The sequence below is a fragment of the Trachemys scripta genome, chromosome 2 (assembly GCF_013100865.1).
Source record: "Trachemys scripta elegans isolate TJP31775 chromosome 2, CAS_Tse_1.0, whole genome shotgun sequence".
In the NCBI taxonomy this organism is placed as follows: Eukaryota; Metazoa; Chordata; order Testudines; family Emydidae; genus Trachemys; species Trachemys scripta.
The window spans coordinates 247,443,570-247,460,428 of NC_048299.1; the positions used below are offsets into that span (position 1 = coordinate 247,443,570).

At 43.7% G+C, this 16,859-nt stretch overlaps 1 protein-coding gene across 2 annotated transcripts in view; it reads left to right on the top strand.

Moving 5' to 3' along the window:
• Positions 1–1,043: 1,043 nt before the first annotated feature.
• Positions 1,044–16,859, top strand: part of ATP6V1C1 (ATPase H+ transporting V1 subunit C1) — a 45,736-nt gene continuing 29,920 nt past the window's right edge. The window contains exons 1-2 of one of the 2 annotated variants that reach the window (XM_034763424.1): positions 1,044–1,153; positions 15,763–15,939. In XM_034763424.1, coding sequence (XP_034619315.1) covers positions 15,808–15,939 — 132 coding nt within the window. In that variant the 5' untranslated portion in view covers positions 1,044–1,153; positions 15,763–15,807. Of the gene's footprint in view, positions 1,239–15,762; positions 15,940–16,859 lie in introns of both variants that reach the window. The other variant, XM_034763422.1, reaches the window with a different exon arrangement.

A 16,859-nucleotide genomic window follows, 5' to 3' on the forward strand; every position in this document is an offset into this window, starting at 1 on the left:
GTGAACAGCAAATAATAGAGGGCAGACTACACGCTCCCACCCAGTGTACTGCATTTGTACTTGTTCCACTCAAAGCTCATTAGTTGGGATTTTAAGCCTTGTTTTGTAGGACTGATAATTTTTTCCACACATGTAACTGACCACTAACTTCAGGCCAAACACCCAGGGCATAGAACCTGTCAGCAACTGACTATTTTATTCAGTGCAGTTGTAGCTGTGTCAGTCTCAGGATATTAGAGAGACAAGGTGGGTGAACTAAAATCGTTTATTGGACCTCTTTTTGTCTCTATATTTTATTCAGTTTAGTTTCTTATATGCAGGCTATACTAGAGCTATAAATAATCCTAATTGTCCATTTGATTTGAAGGGCCCCTTCATGGGGCCTTTCCTTACCTTTGTCAGGCCTCTTTCTTTTCTTTAATCTATTGTTTTTTTTATGTCTCCAAGAAGATCGTTACTGGATTTAGTAGGGAGGAAAGGGCAGACGTGACTGCTCTGGTGACTGAGCGCCTTCCTCTATAGATAGAAGGGCTAGTTGTGGACCCAAGGGCGCGTGTTTCATGCAAGCTCTCACCGTGTCCTGCCCATCTACTTCAAGCCTTTCTGCAAGGACGGGGATGAGATGAGACTGTCGCATGAGGTGCCCTGTCGGCGGGGGGGAAGGGGGGGAAAGCGTGGACAACTCACCGAGCCTCCTTGCGGGGGGACGAACCAGCCCCTAATACCTCACTGGAAGGCTCACAGCGGCCCAGACTGTCTCTCCCCCCTCGGGCAGGCCGCTCCACAGCGATACCTGGAGAGGGCGGCGCCCCTCACAACACCCGCGGCCCAGGTCGCTGCTGATGGTGCTGCTCGGCCCCTATGAGCGACTGTACTGAGCTGCCTCCCCGCGCGGGCATCAGCCCCGCCCCCGCCATCTCCCCGCTTTCACATTCCGCGCTCTCTACCCTTCTCAGCTCCTCACCTCTTCCCCGCCCACTCTCCCTCCAGCCCACCAATCAACAGCCCTTTCCGGTCTGCGCCCCGCCCCTTCCTCTTCCGGTTCCCCTGGGTGAAGCTACCGCAGGGATCAGCTGACTGGCACCTCACGTGACTCGCTGTCTGCTGCTGGGGGTGGCGGGCGCTGGTGTCACGGGGGATGGAGCAGTGACGGGTAAATATCCACCGGGCGCGCCAGCGGGATCCGTCCCGTCCCCTGTCTCCCTCCCTGCGCATGCCCGGCCGCTCCGGGGACACCGGTGAGTGCGGAGAGCGCGGGGATACGCGGTCCCTAAGCAGCAGTAGCGTGGAAGGGCCCAGCCCGGTGTGTGGGGGGGTGAGACTCGGCCCGGGTGAACGGAGCTAACAGGTCCCCTCGAGAGAGGGCCACTGCGGTGTCAGGGCTGGGAGCGGGTCACCCCTCAGCGCATGAGACATGCCCGGGCGGGCCCGGCCCGGCCCCTCACTCATTGGATTGCGGGAGGGGTAACAGAGAGACTCCCCAGGGCGGGCCTGGTCTCTGGCCTCTCACTCAGTGGATTGGGGGCGGTGGGGAAAAGAGACTCCACCGGGTAGCTCTGGCCTCCCGCTGAATAGGGGTTGAGGCTGATGCTGAAATTAGGTGCAGGGTGTGTGCTGCCAATGTATCTCTTCTTTTCTTATGCATCCTTTTAAAAACTATGTTGGCTAACACATAATTGACCCAATGTTAAATCAAAAAAGCTTTGCCCTAGTTGCTAAAGTGCAAAAAACAACCCCACTCTCCAAAGCTGTGTAAAGAGGCCTTCTGGTCAGTAAACTTGGGCTCTATGGGGCCCATGGGAAATCAAGCTCTAGAATTAGTGATTTCTGGTCCTAAAGTATTTTATTGTTTAATGAAACACTTAACATCTCTCTTCAAATTTTGTTTAGTCAGATAATAACAGTCTCTCCTAGGCTCTAGGCCACCAAAGGTTTCAGTTATCAAGGATCATTACAGGACCCCATCTATCCTTCCTGAGTCAGTCAGCTGTAAATGCAGAAGCTGTATGTGTGCAGGGTTATATGCTGAAAATTGCTGCTTTTAGCAACTGGTTCAAGGACTCAGACTTCGTCTGATCTGAGTTGTCAAGGGTTGAAGATAAAAACTTTAGCATGTCTTGTAAATTTAAGTGAAGTTTTTGTGAAAACCTGGAAATAATTGAGATCCTGTAGTGATTGGCCCTGAATGCTCAGTCAAATGGAGCACTGTAGTCTACTTCTTGTGATACAGTCTTATGATGTATAAAGTAAATGTGTTCTTTTCCCCCCAGTGTGTTTGTACAAAGCTTACATTTCCTCAAATTCTTCCCAGTACAAATATCACTCCCTTGCTATGGTAGACTTCCCTTTATGAAATGTAGGGACAGTAATAGCAAAGCAATACATACCAGAAGGGATTTTTGGAGACAATAATGAAGAAATATACACAACACAGTTCCACTCTGAGGTATTGGAAACCTTGCAGTAACCTTAGTAAAGATGAGAGCTGAATGTAAAAAAACTCTGAATCACTCTAGGAAAATGCAATATAAAATGCATACTAATTAAGATCCTGTTTTGGCATTATTATAGTTACACTCACCAGTCTACCAGTGAACTTTCTAACTTCTGTTTAGGGATGCTTGTGCTTATCCATGGCATATTGCATGAAATCTGGCTCTACGGACATGCATCTTCCTTACTGTCTGTTCTTAACTTGATACCGCATGAGTGCTTTCATGAAAATATGCATAGTAATGAAGAAAGAGCTATATAGATGTGGCAGCAGGCATGTTCCAAAACATTAGTAAACATCACCTGATGAAAAATCCTTTGAGGCTTAACTTCCATGTTTCTTAGGCCTGGTCTACACTAGGCGTTTATGTCGAAGTTAGCGCCGTTACATCGAATTAACCCTGCACCCGTCCACACCGCGAAGGTATTTAGTTCGACATAGAGGTCTCTTTAATTCGACTTCTGTACTCCTCCCCGACGAGGGGAGTAGCGCTAAATTCGACATGGCCATGTCGAATTAGGCTAGGTGTGGATGGAAATCGACGCTAATAGCTCCAGGAGCTATCCCACAGTGCACCACTCTGTTGACGCTCTGGACAGCAGTAAGAGCTCGGATGTTCTGAACTGCCACACAGGAAAAGCCCCGGGAAAATTTGAATTTGAATTCCTTTTCCTGTCTGGCCAGTTTGAATCTCATTTCCTGTCTGGACATCGTGGCGAGCTCAGCAGCACTGGCAACGATGCAGAGCTCTCCAGCACTGATGGCAGTGCAATCTCAGAATAGAAAGAGGGCCCCAGCATGGACTGATCGGGAAGTCTTGGATCTCATCGCTGTGTGGGGCGATGAGTCCGTGCTTTCCGAGCTGCGATCCAAAAGACGGAATGCAAAGATCTATGAGAAGATCTCTAAAGACATGGCAGAGAGAGGATACAGCCGGGATGTAACGCAGTGCCGCGTGAAAATCAAGGAGCTGAGGCAAGGCTACCAGAAGACCAAAGAGGCAAACGGACGCTCCGGATCCCATCCCCAGACATCCCGTTTCTACGAGGCACTGCATTCCATCCTCGGTGCGGCCGCCACCACTACCCCACCACTGACTGTGGACTCTGAGGATGGGATAGTGTCCACGGCCGGATCCTCGCACATGTTACCGGACGGGGAAGATGAGGAAGGAGATGAGGAGGACGAGGCAGTCGACAGCGCTCACAACGCTGATTTCCCCGACAGCCAGGATCTCTTCATCACCCTTACAGAGATCCCCTATCAACCCTCCCCAGCCGTTACCCCGGACACAGAATCTGGTGAAGGATCATCCAGTAAGTGTTGTAAACATCTAAACATTTATTTGTAACAGAACATGATTATTAACAATTTAAAAAATGGGTTTCTCATGATTAGTTTGATTAACTTAACGGTTCAGTCATGGGCAGTGCAACTATTTGAAAAAAATCTAGCAATGTCCGGTTTTGCATGATTGTCCTGCCCAAGCCGCTCTACTGTTTAGTCCCTGCTACTGCAGCTACAGTAAGATGCGGTCTATATGTCCGGGGATGGAGCAGAAATCCTCCTGGGACATCTCAAGGAAGCTCTCCTGCAGGTAATTTGAAATCCGCTGCATTAGGTTCTTGGGGAGAGCGGCCTTATTGGGTCCTCCGTAGTAGGACACGTTGCCGCGCCACGAGACTAGCAAGTACTCCGGAATCATTGCTTGGCACAGCATGGCGGCATACGGCCCTGGTCTTTGAAGGCTTTCCCGGAGCATTCTCTGTCTGTCGCTCTCAGAGATCCTCATGAGGGTGATGTCGCTCATGATGACCTGCTTTGAATGAGGTAGGGGAATGTTAGTGTTGGGACTGCTTTACCGTTCCTTTACAGAACTGTAACCGCTGGTTTGCAGCCACGCGGTGGAGGCGGGAGAGGGTCAGCCGAAAGGGATCGTTCCCGGGGACAGCCGCGAGGGTGTGGGACAGGAGCAGACTTCCTGCTTGCCGGATTGCTGGCAGCAGGGACCGACATTGATTTCAATGTGAAATGAGGCCATTGCTAATATTAAAGTTTTAAGCTGCCACGAATCTACGGCTTACCATGTCTGCGTGCAAGAGCAATTCCGTTGTCCTGACAGGGTTCTCAAAAGTGCTCTGCAAAACCCCAGACACTGAATGCGAAGGCCGAGAATTCGACCTTGTGCTGAGTGCGCATGTGATAGGTGCTGTGCATGGTCCTGTTCACAGAGAAAGACTATGTTCTTTGTTCACAACTACATTTATCTTTCTGAGGAATTCACTCCCTTTTTCCCATTCCCACAGCCCCATCTGCGACTGTCTCACAACCTAGCCTGTCATCACACTCCCAGAGGCTAGGGAGGATTAGGCATAAGAAGAAGAGGACACGGGAGGACATGTTCTCAGAGCTTATAGCCTGCTCCCGAGCCCAGGCAGCACAGCAGACCCAGTGGCGGGAGAACTTGTCCCAAATGCACCAAGCCAACATGGATCGGGAGGAGAGGTGGCGTCAGGAAGACCAGCAGGCGACTCAAACCCTGCTTGGACTACTGAGGGAGCAAACGGACACGCTCCGGCGCCTTGTGGATGTTCTGCAGGAACGGAGGCAGGAGGACAGAGCCCCGCTGCAGTCCATCTCTAACCGCCCTCCCCCGCCACCAAGTCCCATACTCCCTTCACCCAAAGTGCACAGAAGGAGAGGCGGCAGAGTCCCTGCTAACTCTCACTCCACCCCTGCAGAGAGCTCGAGCAGCAGAAGGCTCTCATTCCCCAAAGTTTGACAAGTTCTTTCCTTCCCGCCTGACACAAGCCCCCGTCCAAGTTTCACTTCCCAGTCCCATGTGTAGTTGATAATAAAAAATATGTTTCTGTTAACTACTGTTTCCATCATGTTCTTTTGGAGGGGGGGGGAAAAGGGGGTTGGTAATTGGACAGGACAGTCACCTTTGGCAGGGTACATAGTCGGGGGCAGGCACAGCAGCAGGGCACATACATAGTGCAGTGATGCAGTGACTACTTACCCTGGTTAGTCTGGGAGGTTCTTTTCATGTTATGTGGTGGGGGGTGGGTTGCTCTGTGACTTTGTGTCAGGGGAGGGCAGTTAGAGATCTTAAGCGGCGGTCCTTAGGCAGGATCACAGAGCCACACAGCAGGGGATCTGTAACCGTCCCCCCCCCGCCACAAACTCACATAGACCCCCCATACACACAGTCCGTATCAGGAGGGGTGACAGGCTCCGTTGAAAGAACCATCCCACCGCAGCGGAGCCTGTCAGTCCTTGAGTTGAGAAGCTGCATTCGCGCGACTACACTACACCTGCTCCGCACCACAGTCTGCGTCCCAGTTTTAAAAAATTCCCGCGAAAACAGTATTAAAGAAAACGGTGTGCTTTAACAAAGTAGAACTATTTTTATTTTGAAACGTGTGTTGGAAGTGGGGTGAAGGCTTCCCTGTACACAAAATTAGAAAGTCACAGGTTACCCTGCTCACTCAGGAACTTTGCTTTCAAAGCCTCCCGGATGCACAGCGCTTCCCGCTGGTCTCTTCTAATCGCCCGGCTGTCTGGCTGTGAGTAATCAGCAGCCAGGCTAATTTCCTCAACCTCCCACCCCGCCATAAAGGTCTCCCCCTTGCTCTCACAGAGATTGTGGAGCACACAGCAAGCTGCTATAACAATGGGGATATTGGTTTCGCTGAGATCACAGCGAGTCAGCAAGCTTCTCCATCTCCCCTTGAGACGTCCAAAAGCACACTCCACCACCATTCTGCACTTGCTCAGCCGGTAGTTGAAGAGTTCTTTTTCAGTGTCCAGGGCACCTGTATAGGGCTTCATGAGCCAGGGCATTAGCGGGTAGGCTGGGTCCCCGAGGATCACTATAGGCATCTCCACATCCCCAACAGTTATTTTGTGGTCCGGGAAGTAAATACCTTGCTGCAGCCGTCTAAACAGACCAGAGTTCCTGAAAACACGAGCGTCATGAACCTTGCCCGGCCATCCGACATTGATGTTGGTAAAACGTCCCCTGTGGTCCACCAGTGCTTGCAGCACCATGGAAAAGTAGCCCTTTCTGTTAATGTACTGGCTGGCCTGGTGGTCCGGTGCCAGGATAGGGATGTGAGTTCCATCTATGGCCCCACTGCAGTTTGGGAATCCCATCGCTGCGAAGCCATCTATGATCGCCTCCAAGTTTCCCAGGGTCACTACCTTTGGCAGCAGTACATCAACGATTGCCTTGGCTACTTGCATCACAACAACCCCCACGGTAGATTTGCCCACCCCAAACTGGCTCGCGACTGACCGGTAGCTGTCAGGCGTTGCAAGCTTCCAGAGGGCTATGGCCACTCGCTTCTGGACAGTCAGGGCTGCTCGCATCCGGGTGTCATTGCGCTTCAGGGCAGGGGACAGCAACTCACAAAGTTCAAGGAAAGTTCCCTTCCGCATGCGGAAGTTTCGCAGCCACTGTGATTCATCCCAGACCTGCAGCACTATGCGGTCCCACCACTCAGTGCTTGTTTCCCGTGCCCAGAATCGCCGTTTCACAGCATCAACATGACCCATTGCCACCGTGATGTCCTCGGCGCTGGGTCCCCTGCTTTCTGAGAGGTCTGTGCTACTCTCAGACTTCAGGCCATCACCGCGTTGACGTAGCCTCCTCGCCTGACTTTTCTGCATCTGCCTCAGGGCAACCTGTATGATAAGCTGCGAGGCGTTGAGAGCGGCCACAACTGCAGCGATGGTTGCAGCGGGCTCCATGCTCACAGTGCTGTGGCGTCCGCGCTGTCAATGACTGGAAAAGTGCGCGAAATGATTTCCCGCCGGCGCTTTCAGGGAGGGAGGGAGGGCGGGAGTGATGGACGGATGACGACAGTTACCCAAAAGCACCCTGGCCCCTTTTTTTTTTACCCAGAAGGCATTTGCGGCTCCACCCAGAATTCCAATGGGCGGCGGGGACTCCGGGAACTGTGGGATAGCTGCCCTCAGTGCACCGCTTCCAATGTCGACGCTTTCCCCGTTAGTGTGGACTCACAAAGTCGAATTACTGTCCTTAGTGTGGACACACACGTTCGACTTTGCAATATCGATTCCAAATATTCGATTTAAGTAAAATCGAACTACTCTCGTAGTGTAGACAAGGCCTAAGAGGTCTTGTATGTTAAGTTCCACCGCTTGTACCTATTCTAGTTGTTTTAAGCATATTTCAGAATCCAATTATTGTGATGCCAAAAATAGCTTTTTTTCCTATTAGTTCAGTCAGAGTTAATATAATTTTTAGGTGTATATATTATATATAAACTTGTATTTTGAAAACCAGGAAACGTGTATTTCTGTGACAGCTTTTGTAGTTTAGCAGTTGCTAATATCCTAAGTCTTATCTTGAAATCCCCTTACAGGCATGTTTATAAAGGAGTATGAAGGAAAATTCAGTGTAATGTGCTGCTTAATCAATGACACTAAAATGAAAACTAAGTTGTAAATGTATTCCATTAAAACTCTACTGAGCCTTTTTATTATAAACAAGAATAGACATTCTCAATTGGTAGTACTGAAGTGTTAAATGATGCATCATTTTATAAGAGTAGCCCCACTGAGTCTGACTAGTGGTCCATGTAGCCCAGTATCCTGTATTCTGATAGTGGAAAGATTTTTAAAATTTTCCACATGAAGACCAGCTAAAACATCCTATTTTCTTGTAAAATAATTGGAGCAAAATGATCTATGTGAAATATAAGACTTCAGTTGATCAATCATGTAACTAATAATCTACAAGCCTGCAGCATCCTATGCCCTTTAACATTAAATGACTAATAATACTTTATGCAATGTTGTAGCTGTGTTGGTCCAAGGATATTAGAGAGACAAGGTGGGTGAGGTAATATCTTTTTATTGGACTAACTTCTGCTGGTGAGAGAGACTAGCTTTTGAGTTTACACAGAGCTTTTCTTCAGGTCTGGGAAACGAAGACTATATCTAACTATGGACCTTACTGCGGCACAGCTGTATTGTTGCATCTATAGATCACTCTATATCTTACCTATCAGTCCTCATCCTGAAAGGAAACCTAAGCACGCCTTCAAAAGATGAGCCTGGGAGCTTAAATTCATAACTTGGCTAGACACTAAAAATCATGGACTGAATAGAAACACTGGATTTATGGCTTATTACAACAATCTGGAACCCACTAACAATCCATCTTCCCCCTCACTTTTCTTCCCTATGACTGGAGGGATTGTCAATGGGCCTCTTGAATGGTCCCTTGAAATATGTGATGACTATTTATGCTAAACAATCTGTTCCATCTTGTTTTTAGCAGTGACGCTCTAGGTTATGTCTACACTTGCACTTTTGTTCGTATAATTTATGTCGCTCCTGGGTGCAGCCCCCTGAGTGATATAAGTTACACTGACAGCAGTGCTGGTGTGGACTGTACTATGTCAGCAAGAGACGTTCTCCCGCTGACATAGCTACCGCCATCTTGAGGGTGGTTTTAATTATGTCGACATGAGAGCTCTCTCCTGTCGCCATAGAGTGGTTACGTGGGAAATCTTACAGTGGTGCAGCTGCTGTGGTACAGCTACGTTGCTGTAAGGTATCAAGTATAGACGTAGCCTTAGTTTCCCAAACCTTCTTGTAAAAGTTGATTAATTTTTCATAGTGGCATTTCACTATGTCCCACTCCTGCAATATATTGTGGAGGGGTTGCCGTTAATGATTTCACTGGGTCTCTGCCTAAGCACTTGAGTCTGCTCATATGCAACAGGATTCAGGACATTGTTTCTGCTCATTCAATGTAACAGAATGTCTTGAAACAAAATGACAACATCAACGGGAAAAAATCAGCCTTCGGCGGAATCAAACAACTTGACCGAAGTATGTGCATCTACTATATTTGGTATCTATTTTTCAAAATTAATAGTGGTGTCTAGTTTTCCACAAGCAAGTAGAAACTTCAGAGTTATTTACTCTGTGTCAACTATACTAGAAAATGAGAAAATTTGCCTTTTATTTGGCTTGTTGCTTAAGTCTATATCTACCAAATTGTTATAATTAATTTATTTCACTGTGAAATCAATGACTTGGAAGAAATTGATGTATTTCCCTATTGCAGGCAGAATTCCATTACATAATATGGATGCCTCTGATTTCTTATGAATGTATATCAGAAATAATTGCAATGCGGAGAAATCGCTAGCAGTACCAGTGTTCATTGGACCCCAAATTCTATAAAGAATATTACCCAAGGGGATTCAAATACTATGGTCCTTTGACAGTCTTTCATAACATAATCGGCTTTTCTTAAAATGAGTGAAAATAAAAGTAGTCTTCAGTACAACACTTGGCCCCTACTGCCCTGTCAGTTCTTTCTCCTCAAAGTTGTTCACCTGCCAAGCCCCAGTTGTTGTGAAACCTCACAAATAAGGGAAACTGAGTCAAACTTGGGACACAAAGAGCTGTCAGATGTGGAATGCAAACTATTTTGACAGATCTTTTTCTAATCTTTCAGTTGTTAGAAACATGCTCTGAAAACTTTTGAGAGGCACTTTTAAAATGTACAATTAAGCTGCTCTTATTGTCTTCAGTTTTGTTGAGTTTTTGAATATTGTTGCAGTAGTTTCTTGTAATACTTGTAAATTATACTTCGAACCTTAATCTGACACAACTTGAAAATGACTTGCAATAAAAATGTAGTAATCATTGCACCCTCTTAGATTGCAGATTCTACAGATCAGGGACGGTGTCCTTATATTTATTTGCATAGTACCTCGCACAGTGGGACCCAATCTTGCCTGAAGTCTCTGGGTGTTATCGTGCAGTGTATAAACCTATTTATTTCAATTGTAGTAGTTTTAATCTTAGGTGTTTTTTTGACAGCATTGGGTAAACTTCTTTGCAGGAAAAAAAGTTGACTGTCCTTGTAGGCAACTTATATTTACAGTCAAAGTATTTCTGAAGCAAGATTTTAAAATATGAATTCTATGACTCTAAACAGGATACAGTAAGGAATTTGGCCTTTCTGTAAAAGGGCTTATTTTTTTCTCTGACTTGCAACACTAAATCTGAACAGCTGAATTTATGTCTAACTACTTGTTACTATGTAATTAAATGAAGAGGGGTTTTTCAGACTTTTTTGATAGAATTGGCCAGTTCATTGGACAGGAAAATAAGAGCTCAGTTATTGTACTATAGAATTTAAAACTGTCAGAATAAGAAATTAGGGGTAATAAGTCTGCAAGGAACTTTGATTTATATACTCTGCTTCTTTTGCTAATTCGTAAGCTGTCCAGTTTTCTTTTTTCTGTGTGACTGCTTGCACTTTTTTTCATTCTACTCTGTTGTATTAGCAGCAAAATTTACAAGTATCTTTGAAATACTATGTGCTAGCATTTGAAATCAGGATTGTACTAATCTTTGTTATGACTGCTGCCAACATTGGTGTAAAAGACTGATGATTCTGGTTTTGTTTACATGGATGAAAGTTGGTAATTGTTTATATAATTGTTTTCCAGTATTTAAAAGTAATTGTCTGCAAAATCATATATCTATATTTGCGCCCATATTTGAGACCACTTTCCCTAGAAACTGACAGATATTAGTCTCAGCTATCACAATGCTTGGACTAATATCAGCGGAGACTATTTGTGATGCCAGGACTTCAAAATTACCCAACATGTATTAGCCTAAAGACAAAATCTAACAGTTTGCAGTGGCGGGAGATGTATCTGAGCCAACAGTCCCATGCAATTTAAAGGAACAAAACAGTGGCTTACTGTTTAATTGCAACTCTATTGATGTATTTTGAAGAAAAAGTCACTCAAAACTCAGTATCCGCGGGGTAGCTGTGTTAGTCTGTATCCACAAAAATAATGAGGAGTCCATTGGATGCATGGATCTGAAGAAGTGAGTTTTTTACCCATGAAAGCTTATGCCCAAATAAATCTGTAGCCTTTAAGGTGCCACCGGACTCCTCATTTTTATTTAAAACTCATATCTCCTCCTTTTGTTCTGCCATATTTTCTTTCCTAAAATAGATTATTGCATATCTTTATATGATGTATACAATAGCTATACTACTAGTCAAAGGCTGATGGAACTGTGTGGGGCAATTCCCAGGTAAGAAGCCAGCCTCTTCTTGCAACTGATGAGAAATGGAAGGGTACTGGAATTCCTACCCTGCTTGAGGGCTTCAGTTTCATATAAACCTCCAGCTAATAGGTGCCTGAGAAACTTGAAGTGGTGCTGTTCTCTTCTGGCTACTGAAAAAGAGAAGGAATGCTTGATTTATATTCCCTGACTAGGGTAAACACACTTGGCTGCTAATGAACGTGTGTGGGTCTTCTCTGAGGATAGTGATGGAGTATTTCTCTACTACTCAACCCCTCCGCCAGCCTTTGTTTTTCAGGCCAGGTCTACATTATAGACCTATATCGGTATAACTAAATCACGTGTGTGGATTTTTCACACCCCTGAGTGACATAGTTATACTGACCTAACCTCCTCATGTAGACAGCTTCTACCATCAACATAGCTATCACCTCTCAGGGAGGTGGATTAACTACACCAACAGGAGAAGCTCTACCATTGGTGTAGTAGTGTCTTCACTTAAAGTGCACCTGTGCTGCTGTATGTGAAGACAAACCCTCAGTCTGCTTCCCAGTGCATAGCTCCATGATTTCCCAAGCAGTAGTGGTAGAATAAAACTGATCAGATTCTTTTCACTCTCATTGTTGCCTACAATATTCTGAATTACCAGTTTTCACTCTACCGCAGCTTGGGTCTGCTTTGAGCAGTAGCAGAGGCACTGGAGCTCTGTATGCACATTTCAGATGACAGCACTGCATTGGCTTACATTCCATGTTTGAAAGGATATCTTACTATCAAAGGACTAGAAACAAACTATTTTTAAAAATGCAGATGTTGATGGGCTTTCCCTGGGAAAGCTTCCTTCACAGGGCAAGGTGGCAAGTTAATTTTTCAAACCCTGAGTGGTGACAGTTTAAATGCAACTGTTACTGCAGTCTACAAGGAAATGAAAGAGTTGTTTGTTAGGATCCTGATTTGAGCAACTGACGTAGCCACATCCTTTTTCTCTTACTAGTTATGAAAGTATTATTAGGGCTGAACTACACTAGAAAGTGAGGTCGACTCAGCAGTGTCGCTCAGGGGTGTGGAAAATTCACAACCCTGAGAGATGTAGTTAAGCCAACCTACACCCTAGTGTAGATGATGCTAGGTTGATAGAAGAATTCTTCCATTAGCCTAGCTACTGCCCCTGGGGGAGCTGGATTTTACAACAGTGATGGAAGACCCCCTTCTATTGCTATAGTAAATATCTATAGTAAAATATTACAGTGGCACAGCTGCAGTTGTACCACTGTAGTGTTTTTAGTGTAAACATAGTGTAAGTCAAAACTAATCTTGGCCATCAGAAAGAGGAATTGAATATAACAATATAAGGCTACAAGGCAGCCTCCTGTAGTTTTTATTGCACCAGCTGAATTAAAGATTTGTTTCAAGTCCTTCTATTCAATAGTTTATGGCGTAAAAAGGTATAGACTAAATGTTGGTATGTTAAAATAGTTTTCAAAGGTATTCTGTACTATCTGTAAAAATTCCTAAAACTTGACATTTTGAAGTCAGTCTGTGTTTACTGTTTCTTTAGAAAAAAGTTTTAAGCATTTAAAAGAATTTATTAATGATTACTGCATGTTCTGTTCAGAGAAGCTACCTTTCACAACATCATTATCTGTAATGCAAAGAATGTGAGGCCATGTCACCCTGAAAATATAGCTGTTCTCTTGACTGATCATATCTGAGACATCTTTTTGGAAATACTTTATAACACATGCACGAGGAACCTTTCAGATCTAAGTGGAAACATGTAATGTTCCACTTACTGGAGTGAATGAGTCAGATTTGGTTTTGCTAGGATATTTGCTTACACTGTTCTGCTCTCAGAAGAACTACTTCCTCATTCTGCAGTGAGGCCTGTTTTTTAGTTCCTCCATCTTCCCACAAAGTCCATTTTAAAAATAAGTTTTAGTACTTTCGAATTCTAGTCAAACCCTAAGTGTGGCAAATGGAAAAATAACACAAGTGACTTTAGCATTTCAGATGTCAGGATGTTTGTCTCTAAACTGAACTCTTGTGTTTTCCTGTGGATAGGGTTAGGAGGCAGAGGAAGAGTGGAGCTCCCTCCATCTCATGCAGTGGCAGAACCAAAAGCTGATTGGGAGTTTCCACTCAGGAGAGATTGTGAGCAAATGTTAGCTGTAAAAAGGCTTGAGTGCTATACAATAAATCAAAGCCATTCTGCCACTATTTTAATCTGAAAACATACAAATGATGTAAAAGGTAGCTGGAGTAGGGAACCCACAACGCATGCACCAAGCAACATCAATACTTTGCTTTGTAAGTGTGTATATAGAAACTTAGGGTATGTCTACGCTACTCACCGGATTGGCAGGCAGCGATCAATCCAGTGGGGATCGATTTATTGCGTCTAGTCTAGATGTGATAAATTGACCCATGAGCCCTCTGCGCGAGAGATGCAGGCAGAGTCGATAGGGGAGCAGCAGCAGTTGACTCATTGCGGTGAAGACACCACGGTAAGTTGATCTAAGTACGTCGACTTCAGCTACGTTATTCACATAGCTGAAGTTGCGTAACTTAGATCGATTTTCCTCTCTTTTCTCCCCTCCCCCCCCGGTAAACCAGGGCTAAGCGTAAGGGTAGTAGAGGAGGAGTCTAGTGTTGCACCTGGAAAGGTGCCACTGGATTTTTGTCATATATCAAGGGAAAGAATGCTTCTAAGTCATGAGAAGGGAAGGACGTAAGTCTCATTTTCTCCAGAAACATGGGACATTCAGCAGATCAAATTCTATGGAAGTCAAATGATGTGAGATAATATAGCTAGCATTTTTTCATGTAGATGTCTAGGCTTTATGTACCAAAAAATTACACACCCTCCTTCCCCTGCATAGACATTTCACACTCATGGGCATAAAATATTTGCAGTCATGTGCCACATTCTGTTATTGCATTAAGTAGCTTCCTTTACAAGAGGCATCTTGGTGGTGGTGAAAGGGCATATTATAAAGGGAGGAAATAAACTGGCAGTTGTAATTTGAGGATATCATCTGTGTGGACAGACAAAGTTTAGTAATATAAGCCTCATCCTGTTTATCTTCTAATTGGAAGAGACTTGCATTAATTTGGAAGCCATACAGTCAAGGGGATACATGTGTTTTAAAGTACAGTAGAGCTTTGCTAACCCCTACACTTTGATTCTTAAAGATCTGGCCCCCTTTCTCAGCAAAGATTTCAAGTGCTTTAGTGAGGTCTCATTAAAACTTCACAACTTTTCAAAATATACTATAGAAAAAATATTAGGAATTAACCGAACTAAATCATAATTCTCAAATGAACGAAGTACACTTAATGATGGGTTAGCCTTGATTTTTTTTTTTTTAATTCATTTACTAATTCAAAAAGTTCAGTAACCCTCAATAGGCTTGGTTCTGTTTTTTCATGTCTAGAACAGTGCCTAAATACTTCCTCTTTGATCTTTTTTGAAAAGTTTACTTGTCTCACTGTAATTTTCTTTCAGTACTTGCATTGTTGTAATGAACAACTGTCTATTATGTGTATAGTTTTGTAAAGTACCATGATGAGATCAGAGATTCAGGACTATTAGATTATGTGTAACAAATTCCCTTTTCATGTTATCCACTTGGAAAATCCTCTTAACTTCAGAGCAGTAAATGTCAAAAAATTACTTCATTGGCAAGCAATAGCTCTTCAAGTGTGATTCTACTCTAAAAAGTGGTCAGATAAAATGTACACCACCTTTATGAGCCAATTTGCTCTCCTTATATATTCAGATGTATTTGCTTGCTGTCTGGGCTTTTAAAAAAAAAATCCTTCTTTATATTGGCACTGCAGAGTAAATATGGCTATGGGGGGTTGAGCTGAATTCTGTTGTCGCTTGTGCATCTTCAGTAGACTTGTAAATTATGTCCTGTTGGAGAATTTATATAGTTGAAAGAACCCAACTTAACTTGCAGTTTCTAGGTTGAGTTTGCAGGGCTGGTAATTTTAAAAGTAAATTGGCAAGTCATGGGGGGAAAAAAGTAACAACATTATGGGTATTTTAGCAGTCTTTTTGCAGTGTGTTGAACTATATTCTGAGAACACTGTAGACTTTTTTTAAAGTTACTACTTTGAGGGACACTAATCTGTGGCTAAGTATAGATCCTTTTTTCCCCTAGTGTCTCGCCTCTATCTTCAGAAATATTAAGTGTAAAGTGACAAAAATGACAGAGTTCTGGCTTATTTCTGCTCCTGGGGAGAAAACATGTCAACAGACATGGGAGAAACTACATGCTGCAACTACAAAAAATAATAATCTATCCACCAATTCAAAGTTCAATATCCCTGACTTAAAGGTATGTAAATACTCTATCATATTTCCTAAAATGTTCATATTTTCTTTATCTAATTCAGGATTCTTCTGCTACAAAAACTCAGTGAACTTATGTTTCTGGTTGGTTAGTTAGTTATTGGTGGTTTGAACTGTGGAACTTTAATTTTAATGAAGAAAATTACAGATTATTAGAAGTTTATGTAGACCTGAACATTAGAAATAAATTCACTTAAAGAAAATAACTAAAAAATCAATTCTTCTACTTAACATATCCTGAGTTCTGGGTTCTATTTACTCTGCAAGGCTTGAAGATGCAATAAACCGCAGTCACAGCATTCTTCTAGATCTGGCAACTGCTGCAGAAGAAATAAAGAATGTTGAAACCATGAGTTAGTAGTTAAATGGAGGAGAAGATGTAAATGTATTTTGATCAACTAAGATTTGTAATATGAGCTGTCTGTGGTAGGGTTTTCTATGGTCCACTTCTGAATTGTCTGTTTCTCCTTTTTCACATGAGATACCATAAAATGGCTTGATTAAAATCAGAATCTTTGTCAGAGACAGAACCTATATCCAGACACAGCACTTCCTCCTTCAGTGCAGATGGTGCTGCTTCAGTGTATCTTGCCAAGGTATTGCATGGAAAAATTAATTCTGGGGGAATTCTGTGCCAAAAAAATTCTGCACGCAATATTTTAAAATTCAGCAAAATTCTGAATTTTGTCAAAATTCAACAAAACAATCACACCAGTTTCAATTATTTTGGTAATCTATTTCAAAATACCTGTCAGCAAGTATTTCTAACAATACAGAAAAAAAAATATTCAGGACAAATAGATTCCTTACTAGGCATATTAATACAGAACGTTGAGTAATTCATTTACACTACAATACAGAAATGTATTTACCTCCAAATCAGAGCAAAGGTTTGGGGCGGCCAGG